Source organism: Rhinopithecus bieti, unplaced genomic scaffold (assembly GCF_001698545.2).
Source record: "Rhinopithecus bieti isolate Rb0 unplaced genomic scaffold, ASM169854v2 scaffold_5333, whole genome shotgun sequence".
Taxonomy (NCBI): Eukaryota; Metazoa; Chordata; class Mammalia; order Primates; family Cercopithecidae; genus Rhinopithecus; species Rhinopithecus bieti.
This window is the reverse complement of record NW_016804678.1, coordinates 135,716-154,133: the sequence shown is the minus strand read 5'-3', so window position 1 is coordinate 154,133 and position 18,418 is coordinate 135,716. Positions and strand designations below refer to the sequence as shown.

Below are 18,418 nucleotides of genomic sequence, written 5' to 3'. Positions count from 1 at the left end.
GCTCTGCTCTTCTTGAGCAGTGTTTTGTACGTGTCTGACTGGTTTGTGGTGTTCAAGTGTCTTATTCCCTCCAGTTGTTCTATCCATTTTTGATAGTTGGGCATCTAAGTATCTAACTACTATTGTAGAAAACTCCATTTTTGCTTCATATATTTTAGGGCTGTGTTAGGTGTGTATGAATTTATAATTGTTATATCCTCTTGCAGCATCAAACTTTGTATCAATATAATGTCCTTCTTTGTCTCTTGTAAACTTGTTAGATTTAAGGTCTCTTTTATGTTACTATTTGCATGGAATATTTTCTCTGTCCTTTTACTTCCAGCTCTTTTGTGTCCTTATATCTAAGTGATTCTCTTGTAGCATATGTATGGATGCTGGGTTATATCCAGTCATCCAGTTCGTGCCTTCTCATGTTTAAACTTTAAATAGATGAAACAGGAGAGTTTAATCCATTTACATCTAACCTGCTAACTAATAAATAAAGATTTATTTCTGCCATTTGTTTTCTGCATGTCCTATTTTTTTGTTCCTCGGTTTCTCTATACTGTCCTTTTTTGTATTTGGTAATTTTTTTGTAGTGTGTCACTTTAATTCCCTTGTTTCTTTTACTGTATGTTTTTAGTTATTTCTGGGTTGTTACTTGGGAATTACAATTAACATCTTAAATTTATAACAAGGTTGTTTAAATAGTATCAACCCAGCTTCAATTGTATACAAACACTCTCATTCTATACATCTCTTTTCCTTCCCCTTTTTAGTATTACTGTCACAGTATACATTTTTATACATTGTATACCCATTAATATATATTTAAAATTATTGTTTTATATACTTGCCTATTGTCATATAGGAAAAAGAGAGAAGTTACAACTCCAATAAAATGCAATAATATGGACTTTCATACTTACCTATGTAGTGGCCTTTATCTGTGTTCTTTATTTTTAATTATGTCATCACTTTACTGTCTGTATACTTTTATCTCAGCCTGAAACACTCTTTTCAGCATTTCTTCTAGGGCAGGTCTACTGGTAATGAATCTCTTCAGCTTTTGTTTCTATAGAAATATTTATTATTATTATTATTATTATTATTATTATTATTATTATACTTTAAGTTCTAGGGTACATGTGCACAACGTGCAGGTTTGTTACATATGTATACATGTGCCATGTTGGTGTGCTGCACCCATTAACTCGTCATTTACATTAGGTATATCTCCTAATGCTATCCTTCCACCCTCCTCCCTCCCCATAATGGGACCCGGTATGTGATGTTCCCCTTCCTGTGTCCAAGTGATCTCATTGTTCAATTCCCATCTATGAGTGAGAATATGCGATATTTGGTTTTCTGTTCTTGCAATAGTTTGCTGAGAATGATGGTTTCCAGCTGCATCCATGTCCCTACAAAGGACACGAACTCATCCTTTTTTATGGCTGCATAGTATTCCATGGTGTATCTGTGCCACATTTTCTTAATCCAGTCTGTCACTGATGGACATTTGGGTTGGTTCCAAGTCTTTGCTATTGTGAATAGTGCCGCAATAAACGTAAGTGTGCATGTGTCTTTATAGCAGTATGACTTATAATCCTTTGGGTATATCCCCAGTAATGGGATGGCTGGGTCAAATGGTATTTCTAGTTCTAGATCCTTGAGGAATCGCCACACTGTTTTCCACAATGGTTGAACTAGATCTTAATTTATGTTTCATTCTTGAAAGATAATTTTGATGGATATAGAATTCTTGGTTACCATTTCCCCCAGAACTTTTAATATCCAACTGCTTTCTGACCTTAAAGGTGTTTTATTGGAAGTCAGTTTTTAATCTTATCAAAGATCCCTTGTATATAACAAGCCATTTCTCTCTTGCTACTCTCCAAATTATTTCTTTGTCTCTGGATTTCAGCAAGCTGGGTGTAATGTGCCTTGGTGTGGATCTCTTTGAATGTATCCTGCTTGGACTGCATTCATTGTACATCTTAGATGTGTGTATTAATTTCTTTCCTCATGTTTGGGAACTTTGGGACCATTATTTCTTCAAATAAATATTTAGAGAAACCTTTTTCTCTTTTTCTCTCTGGAGCTCCTGTGAGTATGTTGGTATGTTTCATGGTATCCTATAAATCCTTCAGGCTCTTTTCATTTTTCTTCACTCTTTTTTCTTTCTGCTCCTCAGACTGGTTAATTTCAAGTTTGCTCATCTTTCCTTCAGCCTGCTCAAAACTACTGTTAAACCCTTTCAGTGAGTTTTTTGTTTGTTTGTTTCAGTTATTGTACTTGCCAGTCCAAGAGTTTCTGTTTGACTTGTTATTATAGTTTCTGTCACTTTATTCTCATTTTGTTCGTACATCATTTTCTTGATTTCCTTTAAGTTTTTCATCCATAATTTCCTTTAGTTCATTGAACATATTTAAGGCATTTGACATAATGTCTTTGACCAATAGTTCCAATATCTGATCTTCCTCGGGGATACCTTCTTCAAATTCTTTTTTGTTCCTGTGAATGGACTCTTCTTTCCTAATTCTTCATATGTTTTGTAGACCTTTCTTGATCATAACTGGACATTTTGAGTGTTCTGTTGTGGTAATTCTGGAAATATATTTCTCCCACTCATTAGGGATTATTGAATCTTCCTTGTTGAGGGCTAGAACCATCTGTTTGTGACTTTTCCAAATTATTTTTGCAAGGTGTGTTCCTTGTTGTGTGTTGTCACTGAACTTTCTGTTCCATTGTTCCTGCAGTCAGCCAGTGACCTGACAAAGATTTCCACAAATGTCTGGCTACCAAAGTGGAGGGAAAGTATTGCCTTTTATAATCTCCTGGAAGCTACTTCAGCCTGTGAGGGTTGAAACAATGACTGCCAGCCTTTGTGATAGCCTGTCAGCAATCAAAAGGAGTATCAGTGCTCAGGACACAGTGCTGGTGGTCAGAGGACAAGGTCCTTATTGCCCACCCTGGCTTCAGCAAGCTGCGCCTGGAATATGACCCAGCCCTGCTTTAACTTTTTGTGGAAGAGGTGGGAGGTGAAGGGTGGCAACCAATATCTTATGAGAGGCTGAAATTCACTGAAATTGATTGACATTTACCAGCTTCTTCACCAGTCTTTCTCCTTGGTGCTGAAAGCATTTGACTAGACCCCAGAGTTCCAACATATTTGATTCATGTAAGTTCCATGGTTATTTAGGTAAGGGGATACATTTTTGGAGCTTCCTGTTCTGCCATCTGCTGTCTAGAGATAGGCTTTTATTTCTTTTGGATAAATACTTAAGAGTGAAGTGGGAAGTATGTTTAAATCTTTAGAAACTACTAAACTGCTTTCCAAAGTGGTAGTACCATTTACATCCCCACCAGCAGTGTGTGCAAGCTCCAGTGGCCCAGGGTACTATATCTTTCCCAATAGTGGGAATGGTCAGGCTTTTAAATTTTAGACATTCTAATAAATATGAAGCTATATTCTATTGTGGTTTTAATTTGCATTTCCGCAGTGCCTAATGATGTTGATTGTCTCGTCATATTCTTATTTGCCATCCTTATTCCATATTTCTCCTTTTGAGAGGCATCTGTTCAATCTTTTGCTCATTCTTAATTAGGTTGTTTGCTTTCTTCCTATTGAGTTTTGAGGGTTCTTTATATATTCTGAATACAAGTCCTTTATCAGATAATGTGATTTGGAAACATTTTCTTCCAATCTGTGGCTTATGTTTTCATTCTTTTAACAGAGTTTTTTGGAGATTATTATTAATCTACTAATTATTATTATTATTAGGTGGGTCATAGTATTTAATCATCGCAAAATAGCAGACAGTCTATTACTATTTCTGTTTTACAGGTGAAGAAATTAAGGCTTAGAGGAGTTAGTCATTTGCCCAAGGTCACAAATTAGAAAGTAATGGAATGAGAATTTGGACGCAGGACCATCCGAGTCCATAGCCTGGGCCCTTCTCTCCAGTTCTGGGCTCATGGCTACCCTGTAGTGCTGGGATGGAGCCTCTCTGGGGTGTTTGGCCCCACTGCCACTGCTGCTAGTGATGCAGGCCTGCCGAGCCCCTCCTGTGTCCCCATCTTTCCATCTCCTTCCTCCAGGCTGGTGGAGGAAGTGAAGGAGCTGTGTGATGGCCTGGAGTTAGAGAACGAAGATGTGTACATGGCAACCACCTTTGGGGACTTCATCCAGCTGTTAGTGAGGAAGCTGCGAGGGGATGATGAGGAGGGCGAGTGCAGCATTGACTACGTGAGTGCTGGGCCCTCCCTGCGGCAGGCCCTGCAGAGCCCTCAGGCAGCTGCATCTATGACTACATAAGACAAGAGGGGAAACCTGGGCATTCAGAAAGCCAGGGCCCCAGGAGCCCACCCTTCAGTTTCCCACACTCTCCCTGCACCCAGGATAGCCGGGGGATGTCAGTACAGTGGGGCCAACTCCCAAAGGATGTTGCTGTCTGATGCTCAGGACATGGGCCAAACTCTGAGTCCCAAGGCATGTGATCAAGATATTCAGAAGAGACTTTTAGTTCCCAGTAAAGAAACAAATAATCCTTGCATTCAACTTGTGTGTATGGAAGTGTGATCAGTAATTGAAAATCTATTCTTTAAAGAGATTAAGAAATCTTCCCTGAGCTATCTTGATAGACTGCCAACTCCCATAAGAATGGACTTTGGCGTAGTTTGTTTGGCGGGTAGATTGGAACAAAAGTGGGTGAAGAAAGTACAGGGGGCCAAGGTGGACCCCAGAGTGTCCTTGGGATTGAGGACAAATGACTGATGAGCAGATTTCAGGAAGAGGATGGCGTCCCAGAGGTGCCTGCGTTCAGGCAGGAATTGCCAATCCACAGGGATGTGAGTGGTGGGGGCTGCCAAGGGCCTCACTACCCACTGGCATTTCCTCTGTCTGAGAGTCCTCTTAGCCCACCCTGAGGAGGCTGAGGAACCAGCCCAAGGCGGCACGAGGAGTAGGTGGAAGCGCAGGGCTTCCGCCAGGCAGCCTGGCCTCAGAGCCTGTCCTTCATCTCTCTCCTGCTCAGCTGTTACACACATGCAGCTCTGAAGCCCCAGGAGGCCCCTGGGCAGTGCGCGTGTGTGGCTGTGTGGTCCTCCGTGTATGCCTCCTGTGCCCTGCATGGGTTTGTGCTTGTCACTGGGGCCTTTCTTTCAGGTGGAAATGGCAGTGAACAAGCGCACCCTCCATATGCCCCACCAGCTCTTCATCGGGGGGGCGTTCGTGGATGCTGAGGGCGCCAAGACCTTTGAGACCATCAATCCCACCGATGGAAGTGTGAGTGCAGGCCCAGCACCCCTTCTCCACATTCCCCAGCCTCCCTGTCCTTCCTTCCCTGCCCCCACTGGCCTCTCGGGGTCCTGACCCTGAGAGCCTCTGCTTGGACGCATGCCTTTGAGAGGGACGGGAAAGGATGCCAGTTCGTTTCCAACCAACCCTACTGCAGTGGAGTAGAGAGGAGGTGCAGGGTGGTGGTGGGAGGCAGGAGGGCTCAGAAGGGTCTTGCACCTGCTTTAGAGACTGGGAACAGAGTTCCTCCTACCCCAAGGAAGAAATTAGGCCACTGCCACACCTCCACACTTCAGCAGTAGCCCCAGTGTGAGAACTACTTTGTCTAATACTTGAGCCCTCCACCATTAGGACATTCTTCCTCAACTTGAGTCCCGTGTTTGCCGCTCTCTCTTGACCGTGACCTTGTGGCATCATGAGCCAAAGCATGCCTATGGTAGATACACACATGAGTATGTCTGAAACACAGGTTTCAAAGCCAGGCTTGCTCTTATGACTGCACACTGATATTTTTCCATCCTGCCTATCCAATAGAATCAGCTGAGTCCTTGCAGAAGACAGAGGGCACACTCAAAATGAGTCATTTGAGGGGAGTTAATGAAAGACTCATCTGTAAAGGGAGAGGGAGGGGGTAGGGCCACAGGCAGGACAGTGCAGTGCCCTTGGGATGGAGCATCAGGAGGGGCTGAGGATGGGGCCTTGGCAGAAGGGGCATAGCTGTCTGTGGTGGCAGACAGGAGGCAATGGCTTTGCCCTCCCACCCCAGAACCCACTGGCTCCCCTCACCACACCCAGTAGGCACCGAGGTGAGGGAACCTGCACGGATGGCACACTCAGAGCAGGAACAGGGTCAGGACCATGGGGTGTAGACACACAAACAATCCTCTCCCAGGCCCCCATCTTCCCTTCCTGTGTGAGCCCTCCCAGGGCTGCCCTTTGGCCATGCTTCACCTCCACACCTGCCCATGTGGTTGGGGGCCACCTCAGTGGGGCCCCAGGAGGAGGCCAGGGAGGCGGGCAGGGGTGTCTGTGTGCAACTGGCTGAAAGAGAACTGGTCATGGCTCTGCTTCCACTATAGGTCATCTGTCGGGTATCCCTGGCCCAAGTCACCGACGTCGACAAGGCAGTGGCCGCAGCCAAGGATGCCTTTGAGAATGGACGGTGGGGGAAGATCAGCGCGCGGGACCGGGGCCGGCTGCTGTACAGGTGGGAGCCCAACATGCACCTGCCAGCCACTGCCACCATCAGCTTCCAAGAAGGGGGTGGGGGGCCCCTTTCTGTAGAGGCCCCTTTACCTGCCAGGAGGAGCTGGGTCCTGGGGAGGCCATGGGACCGAGGCCATCAGATGGACCAGGCTGGGGCTCCTTGCCTGAAGCTCAGAAAAGGCTTCTCAGAGGAAGGGATGGGAGAAACAGGAGGCATTTCAGCAGAGTGGCCTCGGGAGGTGCCTGGTGGAGGTGAGGAGGTGTGGAAGCCAAGGGCTGCTTCCAAAGTAGGCGCAGGCTGGGCCTCTGAGGCAGGCAAAGCACTTCCCTCGCCAGCCTGGGCTGGAGGGGACTTAGCTCCTGCACGCAGAAGACAGCAAGGGCCAGAGAGGGACTGGCTTGGTCTCTGCTTGCTCAGCCTGGCTCTGACTGCTAGAATCTACAGGTCTCACATTTTCTTTTAAAAAAAAAAAAAAAAAATTAAGCCAGAGAGAAAGGGGCCTTCCCTCCTTAGTTCCAGTTCAGATATCTTAGGCAAAAGGACTTATGATGACTTTAGCTTATGACCACAGAGTGAGAGGGAGGCTCGGAAGAGAGGTGCTGCGCCCCTGGAACCACAGGGCCTGGAGGGAAGGAGCAGTCACCCTCACAGAGGTGAGGTGATGTTCCTGGAAGAAGGGAGGGTGCGGCCAGATGAGCCAAGAGCACAGGCGTCTTGGGGCCTGGCTCTTTCCTAGGGTCCTGGGAACCTCTGGGGGTGTGAAGCCGGGTTATGGCGTGGTCCCAGAGAGGTTTCTCACCTGGCAGGAGAGACCCTGCCTTGGCCTTGCGGTCGGAATGGCTTCTGTTTCTAGTATACTCCAGAGGCCATAAAAGCCCGGGCAGCCCAGCAGCAGGAAACTAGAGAGAAGAGTTGCAAGAACGTGGTTTGCAAAACCTAATGGAGGTTAAGGTTGGGGAGGGGAGGGCTGTGGTAGCCAGGCATGCCCAGACTTTCTTAGGTTCCAGTCCCCTTTGCAAGCCCCTCAATTCTAGAAAGGCACTGGCCATGCCAAGCGGTCCCTAGAGCTCCTGGAGGTCAGGCAGAGCTGTGAAACAGGCACGCCAGGTGAACCTCTGGCCTGAGCCCCGCATGCTTTTGGTGGACTACGTGGCCAACAGCGCACGTGGGGTCCCTCCCTGGGCCTCTGCTGCCATCTGGTGGTTTGTGTCATAAGAGATCCTACTCACCCACAATGACAGTGTGGGGGCACCCTGGGCAGCTGTAAGTGGACCCATTCCTGCCCTGTGCAAACTCTCAGGCCCTGTGGAGACCTGGGAGTGCCCATTACTGGTTCTGCCTCAGCTCAGCACAACAGAGGCTGGGTCTAGGTGTCCCGGAGGGGGCAGAACAGAAGCCCCCAGATAAATGGCCGCAGAGCACCCTGTCAGGGTGGCGGGACCACCGTTGGTGTAGGGAACACGAAATTCACTGCAGGGATCAGACATTACACAATTGTGGAAGCTGGGAAGAAGGATCCAGAGGGAGAGTTAGACAAGGTTCCTAGGCAGTCCCCTGAACTGGTGGACAGGATAGAACCTCCAGGGAGTAGGAGCAGCTGTATCCAGCTGCCAAGTGGGGCCACAAAGAGGAGCTCTTGGGAAAGACCATGGGGGAGCTGCTGGCTCTGCCCAGATACCACTGTGGTCCATGGTCGAGAATCTGACAGTGGTCCAGGCTGCTGCTGGTCAGTAGGCCTGGCTGAGCCTGCTGGGCACCCCTGCATCTGCCCTGCAGACCTTCAGAGGGAGATGGCGGCAGCTTCACTTCTCCTGCACTGCTACCCTGGCACCCAGGGACCGAGCTCTGGGGAGTATGGGTGCCAGGGTGTCAATTCAGCAGCCTAACTGAGCTGACAATAGAATAGTCCTGCAAGGCAGCCTCTCAGAGCTTCCCGAATAGTGCACTCGGGTGATGGCTACTTTAGAAAGTGTGTCCTGGGAACCGGATTGATGACACAGCCATGTCACACACAGGTGGAATTGTCTAGAAATGTGGGGGATTCAAGGGATTGGGGCTGATGAAAGAGAAGGATGTGAGCACGGGAGGCATGGCACACCACAAGCTTTAGTGGGCTGCGGGTTGGGCAGGGTTGCGGAAGACGAGCAGTGAGACTGTCCCGAGGCTGCCCTGTGGGCTTTACCATGTCCAGGTGACAACACAGAATGATGCAGCGGGAGCCTCTGGGTCTGAGGGCTGCTAAGGGCAGTAGCAGCTTTCGCCTTATCACCGCAAGACCCTGTTTTATCAATGGGCAACAGCTGCTGCTTGAGGTTCCTCCGGGTGTGCAAAGCAGCAGGCCCTAAGTGGCTAAAAACATACCTATTTGGGCTACTTTAAGCCTAACTGGGAGTGGGAAAATTTGAGTTTGGTGCCAGCAGGCTTTGGAGCAAATGTGTGTCATTTATATAACAAAGAGGCAGCTCCTCTGTCCTTGCAGCTGGGGAGCCCAGTCCTCTGATGGCCGCTAGATGGTGTTTTCACTTTTTTCCGTACCAATCGGTTTTTCTCAGAAACTGATTTACACATGGGCTCTTCTTGCCCAGGGTGGCCTCACTCAGTTAGTTTTATGCAGCAAAGCTGAGCTGCATAAAACTAGCATAAAACTAGCCCAGCAAAACTGGGTACATGCTTCCCGCGTGCCCAGTGCTGTGCTGGAGCTGGGCGCTGCAGAGAGCAGGGAACTGGACAATGCCATGCCTCCTGCAGCCTGGATTCCAGTGGGCAGGCAAATTGTGATGAAATTATCATCTACGTGAATGTCTGTTACAAACTGTAGTGGTGGGGGAGTGAAGAAAGGCAGAGGAGGTTATTAGAGGATGTGACAGGGAGCTCTGATCAGTCAGAATGTAGGTGGGGATTCGGGTCAGCTTCCCAGAGGGTACAGCATTTGAGTCCGTGTCTGAAGCAAGTACAGAAGGCTGGGAGGAGAAACAGGAGTGTGGAAAGAGGGTCCAGATGTGCAACACAGCCCCCCAAAAGCCCCAAGGCCGCAGGCCTGACTGACCTGAGCACCTGGAAGAGGCCGATGTGAGGAGGAGGAGGGAGGCAGAGGGGCTCGGCTCTCACGGCCCCAGAATGAAGTGGAAACGGGGCCAGGAGCTGCTCCGCCAGGCACAGAGTTGCAGATGCATCCTGAGTGGCGTGAACAGCTGCCACGGGTCCTGGTGGGTGTAGGCAGGTGAGGACCGGAGCAGGCCTGGGGTGCATGTGGGCTTCGTGGTGCCTGTGTGCAGAGGGGAGCAGTGTGGGAAACGGCTGGCAGGCTTTGATCCCACACTCGCCTCTGGGCCCGAGCTGCCCTGTCTGCAAGGCTGAGTTTGCTCTGGGCCTGTGGTCTCCACTTTCCCTGTCCACCCTCCCCCTAGGGGACGAGAGGGGCACCCTCGTAACTCCAGGCTGCCCAGAGCTGCACATCCATCAGAATCAAGGGAGGGCAACCCGACCTTGGCATGCTCAGACTGGAGCCGGTCTGTGTAAAAGCGCCAGCCCTGCCGTTGCTCCCTAGTCAGTCCTCCTGTGATGGGGATAGGGCCACCTCTCCACCTCTGGAGACGCCAGCCTCAGGAGCACGCCCCCACCACCTTGGTTTACTGGTGCTGGAAAGACAGACAGGCTTTCTCCTGGTTCAAGCTTTCTAAAGACAAGCTTGAACTTGTCTTCAAGGAAGGGTGGCCTCTTGGGCCATAACCCCTTTGCTGTCTACAACAAGTGAGTGAATGCCTCTGTATGATAATTTCAGAGGAATAGGATAAAGTAGTGGATCCACAGATATTTCAGGAAGGAAGGGAGGGAAGAGCAAGGAAAGGAGAGAGGGACAGAGGGTGTCATCCTCACAGCCATCCAGTGGAGTAAATGATGCTGGCCCATTGCATGGATCAGAAACAGAGGTCCGCACATCTGAGAGTGGCAGATCTGGGGTGGAGGGCAGGGCCCCAGCTCCTTGAAGAAGGGCTTGTGAGGGCAGACGAGGCAGTGCCAGGCCTGAGCCCACCTCCCGCCTCCCCTCACCCTGGCCAGGTTGGCAGATCTCATGGAGCAGCACCAGGAGGAGCTGGCCACCATTGAGGCCCTGGATGCGGGTGCCGTCTACACGCTGGCCCTGAAGACCCACGTGGGCATGTCCATCCAGACCTTCCGCTACTTTGCCGGCTGGTGCGACAAGATCCAGGTGGGGCCCAGGCTCCCACCAGTGTGAGCATACACAGACTGGCCCAGCCATATAGGGGAACTCCGAGGGCAGCACAGTAGTCTGCATGCTGCACAGCAAATGACCACAGCTAGTGGCTTGGAACAACACCCATTTATTAGCTTGTGGTTCTGCTGGTGCGAATTCCAGGAAGGCTGGGCTGTGTTCCATGCCGAGGTCTCACAAGGCCAAAGCTAAGGCGCTGGCTGGACTGGGCCTTATCTGGAGGCTCTGGGGCAGAACCTATATCCGGGAGAGTTCTGGTGTTGATAGAGTTCAGTTCCATGTGTTTGCAGGGCTGAGGGTGCAGGTCCTTCCTGGCTTTAGGTCCCTGCCCAAGGCACTCTATCTCCCAGCGGCAGCAGGTCACTGTCGGGCTTGGGATCCCTGTGACACTCTCTTCTGCCTGCTTTGCTGGGGGCTTCTGCAGTTATTCTGGGTTTATGGGCACCATGTCCCTGCCCTAAGGTCAACAGGGACAGTCAACACCATCACAGGAGGGAGTGCTCACCATATCTTCAGGCCCCCGCCATCAGTTGTGGAACCTGAGGGCCATTTGTAGAGGCTCCCTGGGGAGACTCACCCCTGCAGGGCTCATGGCATCTCTGCCAGATCTGCGCTCCATGGTTCCTCCTCTCCACCAGGGCATGACAGCGACAAGGGAGGTGGGCTGCTTGGTTACCACCCCCACTCTGCTGCCGTGTAGCTTCTAGCTGCAGCTGGCCCCAGGCCTGGGCCTCCTACACATGCTCAACTGCTTAGAGCTGCGGGGAGGGGGGCACACGGCCCCGCCCCCACCCTCACCCTTTCTTTCTCCAATGCCAAAGCTAGAGGTTTTGCTGGTATCAGGACCAGTTTCCACCCAAAGGCTCTGCCTGCCAGGCTCAGGGTAGAGCAAATACCTTGTCCTCCAGCTGCCCTCCTGCCTGTCTCTCAAGCCTCAGGTCACACCTAAGCTGGTGGCTTTAACTTCTTCCTGGAGCCACTGGGGGAGACTGGTTGCCCAGAGGGGAAGGGGTGTGGACGCTGGGCCCCTGGGTGACTGCCCCGTTCCTCTTCCAGGGCTCCACCATCCCCATCAACCAGGCCAGACCCAACCGCAACCTGACCTTGACCAGGAAGGAGCCTGTCGGGTGAGTCCCTGCCCAGGGCGAGGTGCAGCCTCGCGGTGCTTTCCACGCAGTACGTGGGGCTATAGCACACAGCCTGTGGGAGCTCACAGCACCCTGTGCGTGTGTTTATCAAACAGCCATCCATGTGCTTCTGGAGCACCTGCTCCATACCAGGCATTGTTGTAAGGACTTGAGGACAATTGTATTTAATCCCCCAGTAACACTGGATCAGTCAGGTCCAGGGTGGGAAACAAGAGTAAACCCAAAAAATGTCCAAAATGGGAATGGTGGTCAGTGTTCACAAAAATGAGGAACTCCTGCACAGCACTGAGGAACAGGAAGCATAGAACAAAGGAGGAACAGTCAGAAGATGAGAGCTGCTCAGCAGGAGGAGTGCAGACCCCGCCGGACGCCAAGCATGTAGGCACGGGGAAATGAACCTGGTGTGAGGCACTTCATCTCGCCACCCAGTGGCTCCAGGGCAGGAGTGGGGAGAAAGGCTTGGAATACAGCCACAGGGTTCTGAGTTTACACTGCCGGTGGAAACTGGGAAGTGACCACTCGAGGCCATACGTCCTGATTTGGCCCTAGTCCTGGTGAATCATTCACATGCGTGCCTGAGGAGGCTCACCCAAGAGTGCATGGCCACTGTGCTTGGCTGGTGACAACAAACACCAGAGTGGCAGGTGCTGGCGCAGCCGTGATCCATGATTTGCGCTGGGAACATGCATGCAGCTGGACCTAGAAAGCCCCAGCCCTGGGTCCACCCTCACTGCACCTGCATATGGTGCCAGAGGACCCGGCCAGGGTGACCTGGGAGCAGGACTCAGCTGGCATCAGCACCACAGTCATTCCCGCCTGCTCTGTGCCCCTTACAGGGTAGGGGACCTCACAGCTGTGGGCATGGCCAAAGGCCCCTCAGCTCCACCTGAATGTGAGAGTGTTTGCAAGGAGAACATGCTCCAGTGTCCCTGTGTCACTGACAGCTCATGCAGATGAACAATCAAGTCCTCAGGCACAGGCTGGAGGAGGCTCCTGTGGGACAGTGGGCTGTGGACCAGGAAACCTCTCACTCCAGAGCTTCAGAGCGGAGCCAGGCTACAGGTGGAGGCATCACCTCCAGGGTCCCCACAGAGGACATCGGGCAATGTCTGCACATGGTTTTGGTTGTCCCAACAGAGGAGGTGATACAGGACAGCCCCCCACAACAAAGAACTGCCCCACCCCAAATGTCAGTGGTGTGGAGGCCGAGAAACCCTGCTATGGGGCAGTGGTCAGAGACCTTTGTCGTGCTTTGAGAGGGGCTGGGCTGGGCAGAGTGGGTCATGGCCCACCTGGGGCCACGGGTCAGAGCCACACTTGGGTCTGTGAGGCTGCCCACCCTCCCAGCTGCCAGCATGGGGTGGGGGGGTGTCCACCCCCATCAGACTGAGGAGGAAACAGACACTCTGTCACCCAGAAGCATCCCTGTGTCACCCTGTGAGGCTGGCCTTCGACCCGGGACTCTGGGCGCCCAGTCAGCATCCCAGTGTGAACACATCCTGCCCTGGGGCCTGGTACAAGCAGCTCACACAGACCAGGGCTCCCCCAAAGGCAGGCAGGCAGGGCCACTGCTGACCACGCACCTGGCAGGCTGTGATTCTGGAACTAATGGTCTCTGCCTGGTAGGGAGGCCGCCAGGACCTCTGGGCTTCACCCCTCCCCACCTTCACAGGGGACCTCGCCTCAGTGGGAATGTTCTGAAGCCAGAACCCAAGGTTGGAATCCCAGCTCCTCCCCTTTCTAGGGCAAGCTCCCAGCCTGTCTGTACTCAGTCTCCCCAACTGTCAAATGGTAATAAAACAGTCCCGTCCTCACTGAGTTGTTTTGATGGGTGAGTGTCAGGTGTCTAGGGCATGGTGTGCTGTGAAGGAGTTAGGAGGGTTAGGTGAGGAAGCCATGCAGGGCCAGGCCTCCTGGGTGATGGGGCTAAGAGGAGAATTCTGTATGTGGTTCTGAGAAGGAGCACAGTCCAGCTCTTTCGGATGTTCGTATTAGGAAATTTACAAGAGACTCACAGATCCACTCGGAATCCTCTTGCCCTTGACATGGAATCAAACTCCTCGCTTGACCTTGCAATCTGGGCCTGGTATCCTGGCCCCCTCCCCAGTCCACTGTGGTTGGCTATGCTGGCCTCGCAGATCCTGGGCCCTCCGCACTCGTGCCCCGCTGAGCACTTGCACCTCTGTCCCACCTCCAGCCTTCACCAGCTGTCCTCCAGCTCTCATCTGTGATGCATCCCCGAGACCTCTGCTGCCAGCCTGCCCTCTCTAATCTATGACCCCATTCTATTCTCTGCGTGACCATTCAGACTGATGCTGCCCTGTGCCCATGCCTGTCATCATCCCAGCACACCTGCAGCGTCCCATACATAGTGCAGAATGACTGAGTGACCGGACCTAGAGAGCCCCAGCCCTGGGTCCACTCTCACTGAGCCTGCACGCGGTGCCAGAGGAGGGCCTGGCCAGGGTGAGGGGCTGCCCATCTCCTTCCCTGGCCAGTGCCACAGCAAACCCAGCAGTGAGGCTGCGTCATGGGAAGCCCTGTCCCCTCATGTCCTCAGCCGCATCCTGGCCCAACAGCCGCTGGAGATCCCTAGTGAGCCAAGCGTTTCTTGGGGACACCAAGAAAGCTTGCTTGGTGTCCCCTGCCCAGGCCCCATGCTCCCAAGAGAGAGAAGGAACTCCACCCTCCACCCTCACCATCCACGCAGCTCCCCAGGAGCATCAGAGGGCAGAGGAGGGACAGGCTTAGGGGTGCACAGCAGGAGAATGGCCCCAAGGGAGGGAGGGACAGTCCTAAGACCCACGGGGTGGTTGTCCACTCAGTCCACTCAGTCTCCCACTAAGAAAGACCTCTAGGAATCAGAGGCAGTAAGGCTAATGAAGGTCGGTTCTCACAGCAACTGGGCAGGGAGGATTCACCTGGGCCTGGGTCCCACAGCCCTGCTCCTTTGACCCTGTGCCGGAGCCGGCTCTGCATACTCCGGTTCCAGGGTTTGGCCTTTCCCCTGACCAGTGAGTGTGGGAGTCAGCTCTGGCTGCTGTAGAAGGGACCACCAATCCAGGGCTTAATCAATGGAAACTTGTCTCACGGTTCTGGGAGCTGGAAGTCTGAGGTCAGATGTGGGCAGAGCTGGTTCCACATGAGGGCTATGAGAGTCTGTCCTGACCTCTCTCCTGGCCTCTGGTGGCTGCTGGCAACCTCTGGCCTTCCTTGGCTTGCAGGGAGCCCCCATCTCTGCCTCATGCCCTCTTGGCATTCCCACTGTGAGAGTCTGTCTCTCCATGTGGTGTTCTTTGTACGAGGACAGCATTCCAACTGGATTGGGGGCCCACCCATCCCAGTGCTACCACATGCTAATTAATTACAACGCAGCAATCTTGTCTCCAAGCAAGGGCATGCCCTTAGACTCTGGAGATTATGGCTTCAGCATACGAACTGGGGAGTGGGGGCACAATTCAGCGCAGAACTGTGGGGCTTTCTGATGTGTTTTCTTTTCCGAGCTCCCCTCAGCCCCCTTCACCGTAACCAGCAGCCTCACCCTGCTCCCTGTGAACACTCAGCAGCCCGTGCTGTGCTCCTAATCTCCTGGGTGCGTGTGGGGTGTGGGGCGGCTCCCCTACCCTTTAAGTGCCCCCTGCTGCTCCCCCATGATACCTCACGTGGGTCCTGCCCACCACCTGGGTCTGACTAAGCAGCTATCTTTTGGGGAAACACCCTGTGATGGTGGTGGGGTGGTGACAGCACGGCTCGTGGTCTGCGGGGCTGTGTGGATGTCCTCATCTAACTGTCCAGCGTTCACCCAGAGTGGTGCTGTATGGGGCGAAGGCAGGGCCATGCAGGATTCATACCTGGCCAGTGTGCCAGCTGGTCCCTGGGACTCTGCGGCCTCCCCAGTGCCCATGGTGCTCTGAGTGTGAAACACCTGTGTCCGGCCAGAGGCTCGCTCTGGAACCCAGGGTGGTGCTGACACTGGGCACCATGGCTTCACACAGAGCACCCTGAACTCATCAGTGCTGGCTTGCCGACTCTGTCTTCTCTTCTTGAGGACTGACACCTGGCTTCACACAGGACCCTCTCCAGGCCCTCCTGACCCACCCCTGGTGACCCCTGACCCTCTTTAGGTCCCCCTGGCCTGTGTCCTCACCTGTGCCTGCTCGCCATCACCCTCTCTCATTGCCTGTGCCCCAGACAGTTCCACAACTTCCATCAGAAATGGTCCAGTGTTCCATGTCATCCTGCCCTGCTAGGAAGAGGGGCTGCTGCCAGACCAATTCTTAATGTAGCATCTAGGACAGAAAGAGCAGGCGTGAGCTGCCTCTCAGAGGGACCTTGAGTGTCTTATCAGGAAGCCTGGTTTTGAGAGTGGATGTCAGGCCCTGGGTGAGGGGGAGGGAACTGGCAGGTCACTGTGGGCCTGGTGGAGAAGAGGGACAAAGGCCAACCTCTTTTGTGTGGCAGGGTTTGTGGCATCATCATCCCCTGGAACTATCCCCTGATGATGCTGTCCTGGAAGACAGCTGCCTGCCTGGCTGCTGGGAACACAGTGGTGATCAAGCCTGCTCAGGTGAGCGTGGGCTCACTCCAGACAGGGCCTGCAGGCCACAGAGAGGATCAGGAACTAACTCTATAAGGGAGGAAGGGAAGGGCCTCTCTTGGCCACATGGGCACTGGACGAAGGGTCCTGCTAGTGCCAGCTGCTCTCCATGGCCCTGCTCTCAGTGGGCAGAGGCGTACGTGGCAGGCAGAACTCTCCAAAGCAGACTCTTTTTCAGCCACGGCTGCTTGAGGCCAGCTGGCTGTGCTGGAACTTGCAGCTGCTCATGTGAGCAGAGGCAGGGATTTCGGCACTCTGGATTCATGGGGCAGAAACCAGGCCCTGTGCTCTAAGACAGCCTGAGTAGTCTATCCACAAAGATAGTGCCATGTCTCTTATGTGGCTTTTGAGACCGGAAGTCCTGGAGAGAAGCGAGGTGAGCGATGGGATTCGTGGCCCCCATCCCTGCACAGAGAATCTATGCGGTGTGGTGTCTGAGGGGTGTAGGTGGGGGAGTAGAGGTGGGATATCAAGGGTCACCCAGGCATGCTGGAAAGGTCCTTGGAAGTGAGGACACCCCCAGTGAGCCTCAGTTTCTTCATCTGTACATTGGCAATGACAGCCTGCCCACTGCCTGCCTCCCAGGATGGTGCATGACATAGCAGGGATGGTGTGCCCAGGAGGGCACACACTCGCCAGCTTCTTTGGGGTAATTTCACAGCAAGGGCATTGATGTAATGAAAAACAATAATGATGACTGACATTGATAGTATTTACCCTGAGTCAGGCATGCCTCAAGCATTTCAACAGGTATCACAAATTAGATAGTAATTTACACACATTTGCTTATTTAAGCATCACAACAACCCTCTGAGGAGACCTTAACCTCTGGCTTTAGAAACTTACGCTGTGCAGAAGGGAACCCAGGCCTGGCCGGGGGCTGGAGCCCTGCCAGGAGGAGAAGCTAGGGCACCAGAGGTTGGCCCACCCTGATTCCCAGCTGGTGCTGTGGGCATGCCGGCTGGGCAGGCAGGGCCCCCTCTGGTGGCTTTCCTGGGGTCTTCCTGGCGCCACAGTCTGCAGCTACTCCTCCCTGCTTGCTGCTGGGCTGCTGGGAGAGGAAGGCAGGGAGGGAAGGCAGAGCCCCACTTTCAAAAACCTCCTTACCCAGTCTCCTTTCCTGGCTCCACACCCAGGTGACCCCACTCACTGCCTTGAAGTTTGCAGAGCTGACATTGAAGGCTGGCATTCCCAAAGGTGTGGTCAACATCCTTCCAGGATCTGGTAAGAGCCATGGTCGGGGGCAGGGCTAGGGCTTCCAGCAGCTGGAGATGCCACTGGGTAGAGCAGGCCCTACTGGATAGGGGCATGAGGGCAGAGCAGCCTGGGGAGAGCCCAGGCGGGGGCCAGCCTGTGGCAAAGGAGGCTGCTCCCATGGGGGAGAGCACCTGCACCCGGAAGGGCTCTTGTCTTCAGATGCCCCAGCTGAATGTGTTCCATTGTGTGAGTGTGTGTGTGTGTGTGTGTGTATGTGTGTGTATGTGTGTCTGCGCGCCCTGGAATAAAGTTGTTACTTGGGAGTTATCTGCCCTTGGAAGTTTGAGAGAATTTTTCTGTAGAACATTCCAGGCTTAGAGCATTTAGGGAGGTCATACATGAATTACTTTTTAAGTTTCTGTTGTGTGTAGTGGTTTATGGAAAAGTCCCTTCTTATGCAGATTTTAAATGTATTAGCATGAAGTTGTGTATAATAATCTCTCATAATTTTATCTCCTTTTGGATTTTCCTTTTGATTGTTATAATACATTCTTTATATTTTGCTTTTCTCTCTCTTTTAAGTTGATTAAATTGGTGAAAAGTTATTGCTTGTCTCCATCCTCCACCGTAAAAAAAATCAAATACAGTTCCTCGATTTCCTTACCTTTTCCATTGCTATTTTCTAGTTTCCCCTGCTTTTATTGTTCTCTTCTGTGTTCTCCTGAGTGGTTCTTCTATTTTTTTTTTTTTTTTTTTT

At 52.3% G+C, this 18,418-nt stretch overlaps 1 protein-coding gene across 6 annotated transcripts in view; it reads left to right on the top strand.

The window, feature by feature from the left end:
- ALDH1L1 (aldehyde dehydrogenase 1 family member L1) overlaps positions 1 to 18,418 on the top strand; it is an 87,977-nt gene that overhangs the window by 49,099 nt on the left and 20,460 nt on the right. For all 6 annotated transcript variants that reach the window (XM_017869877.1, XM_017869878.1, XM_017869872.1 and 3 more), the window contains 7 exons: positions 4,081 to 4,228; positions 5,147 to 5,266; positions 6,358 to 6,485; positions 10,545 to 10,695; positions 11,776 to 11,846; positions 16,329 to 16,434; positions 17,601 to 17,688. In XM_017869877.1, coding sequence (XP_017725366.1) covers positions 4,081 to 4,228; positions 5,147 to 5,266; positions 6,358 to 6,485; positions 10,545 to 10,695; positions 11,776 to 11,846; positions 16,329 to 16,434; positions 17,601 to 17,688 — 812 coding nt within the window. The remainder of the gene's footprint in view (positions 1 to 4,080; positions 4,229 to 5,146; positions 5,267 to 6,357; positions 6,486 to 10,544; positions 10,696 to 11,775; positions 11,847 to 16,328; positions 16,435 to 17,600; positions 17,689 to 18,418) is intronic.